This window comes from Myotis brandtii, unplaced genomic scaffold (assembly GCF_000412655.1).
Source record: "Myotis brandtii unplaced genomic scaffold, ASM41265v1 scaffold698, whole genome shotgun sequence".
NCBI classification, from domain to species: Eukaryota; Metazoa; Chordata; class Mammalia; order Chiroptera; family Vespertilionidae; genus Myotis; species Myotis brandtii.
This window is the reverse complement of record NW_005370731.1, coordinates 1382064-1383920: the sequence shown is the minus strand read 5'-3', so window position 1 is coordinate 1383920 and position 1857 is coordinate 1382064. Positions and strand designations below refer to the sequence as shown.

At 56.0% G+C, this 1857-nt stretch overlaps 1 protein-coding gene across 1 annotated transcript in view; it reads right to left on the bottom strand.

Moving 5' to 3' along the window:
• Positions 1-832: 832 nt before the first annotated feature.
• TRIM72 (tripartite motif containing 72, E3 ubiquitin protein ligase) overlaps positions 833-1857 on the bottom strand; it is a 16321-nt gene continuing 15296 nt past the window's right edge. The window contains exons 11-12 of the mRNA XM_014529791.1: positions 1687-1843; positions 833-1056 (exon numbers count right to left, since the gene is read on the bottom strand). Coding sequence (XP_014385277.1) covers positions 833-1056; positions 1687-1843 — 381 coding nt within the window. The remainder of the gene's footprint in view (positions 1057-1686; positions 1844-1857) is intronic.

The following is a 1857-nucleotide window of genomic DNA, read 5'->3' as shown; positions in this document are numbered from 1 at the left end:
TTGGGGGGGGGGGGGGCCCAAACTAAGACAGTGGCGTCTCAGAGAATTCTCTAGGCCAACCCCTTCCCACTACAGATGAGGAAACTGAGACCCAGACAGAAAAATGACTGGTCTCCCCGCCACCCCCGACACTGGCCGTCACCATGGACCCTCCACCCACATGGCCTCCTCCACTTGAAAGACAACAGGCCAAGATACCTCGAACCCTTTGAGGAGTGTTCCCCAGGTGTCATTCACTCACGCACCATCTTCACGTGCCATTTTCATGTGTATCAGACCCACAGTAGCACCTGTGGTACTTAACACGCTTTAATAGACTCTCTTTTTTACTTAAATTTCCTTTTTCCATGTTATATTCTGTTTTAAAAATAAAATGATGGGGGTTTTTTGGTTCTTTTGGGGGACATAAAATTTTACTGACAGGTCTGAGAAAGAGCCGGGGGTAAGGGTCCCTCCCCTCCCACGCCCCTACCCAGGGCCATCTCTCTGCTGGGAGCAGGACACCAGGAGGCTGCTGGACTCTTGCTGGTGGGCAGGTTGTTGCCGGCAGTGTCCTGGCCCTGGAGCAGACTGTGCTGGGTGGTGATCCCCTGCTCCAACTGCATTTTTTAAAATATATTTTTATTGATTTCAGAGAGGGAGGGAGAGGGAGAGAGAGAGATAGAAACATCAATGATGAGAGCAAATCATTGATCGGCGGCCTCCTGCACGCCCCCTACTGGCGGTCCAGCCACACATTCCCTGGCGTGTGCCCTGGCCTGGAATGGAACTGTGACCACTGAGCCACGCCCACCAGGGCCTCCAGCTGCATCTTGATGTCCATGAACTGCCGCTACTCCAGCGTCTGCCCGTCAGTGTGGGCACAAACGTCACTCGGCTGGTCAGCCAGGACCTGGCCCTGGGCCAGCTGGGCTCCAAATCCAGCCTCTGTTGCCACCGGTGAGCCTTCCAGAACAGGCCCGGAGGCTGCTGCAGCCCCTGCCTCCATCATGCTAATCTGCAGTTGCTCCGTGTGGCCAGCGACCACTGAGTATGGGTCACCGCTTCGGGGATTTTCTTTAAATTGAAGAAATGGGCAGGGAACCATATTGCCCCTGCTTCCCCATCAACCTCTCTTCATTTAACGTGCTGTGAGTCATGGAAAGAAACTCCATATGGATGAGGTGTATCCCACCTCCGTGAAAACAGTGCAAGTCAGACTGCCTTCCCAGCGTTTGTCTCAGACGCTTTGTTGTGGGCGGAGCTCTAGAGTGAAGCCTCCTCTGTGTGTGAGACAATAGCACCTGTAACTCACTAAGCTGGCGCTGTTTACCCAACCACAGCCCAGCCCGGCAGGAATTTGCTGGTTGATTGATTTTCAATGGAGTGAAGTATACCACCCACCAAAATCAACAGGAGCGTGACCATTTCTTTATTAAATTATAGGAAAAGGGATGGGGGGGAGCAGCTGGGGGAGGGAGAGAGGAAGACAGAAAGAAGAGGGAAAGGGGCAGTTGGGGACCAGCTGGGGACTCAGATGGAACAGGACGGAGGGGCAGTGTCTGGAGAGGTGGACATGAGAAGTGGGGGGAGGGTGGCAGCTCTGATGCGGGGCCCAGAGCAGGGCCAGGTGCGGAGTGGCTGCACAGGCTCCTCGGCTGGCTGGTGGCCAGGCTCAGCATCCTTCCAGGTCTTCCCAGCCATGACCTCCGTTGGCTCCCATGGCACTCAGGCTCTTGGCGAGGGCCATTCTGGAGCGAAATCCACCTCCGCGCTGACCTGGCGGCCCCCTGGCCCCTCCGGGGGCTGACTTCCTCCAGAGGTTCTTCTTCAGGCAGGCCCGCTCCTCCTCCAGGCCTTCAGCCTGGGCTCCAGGCG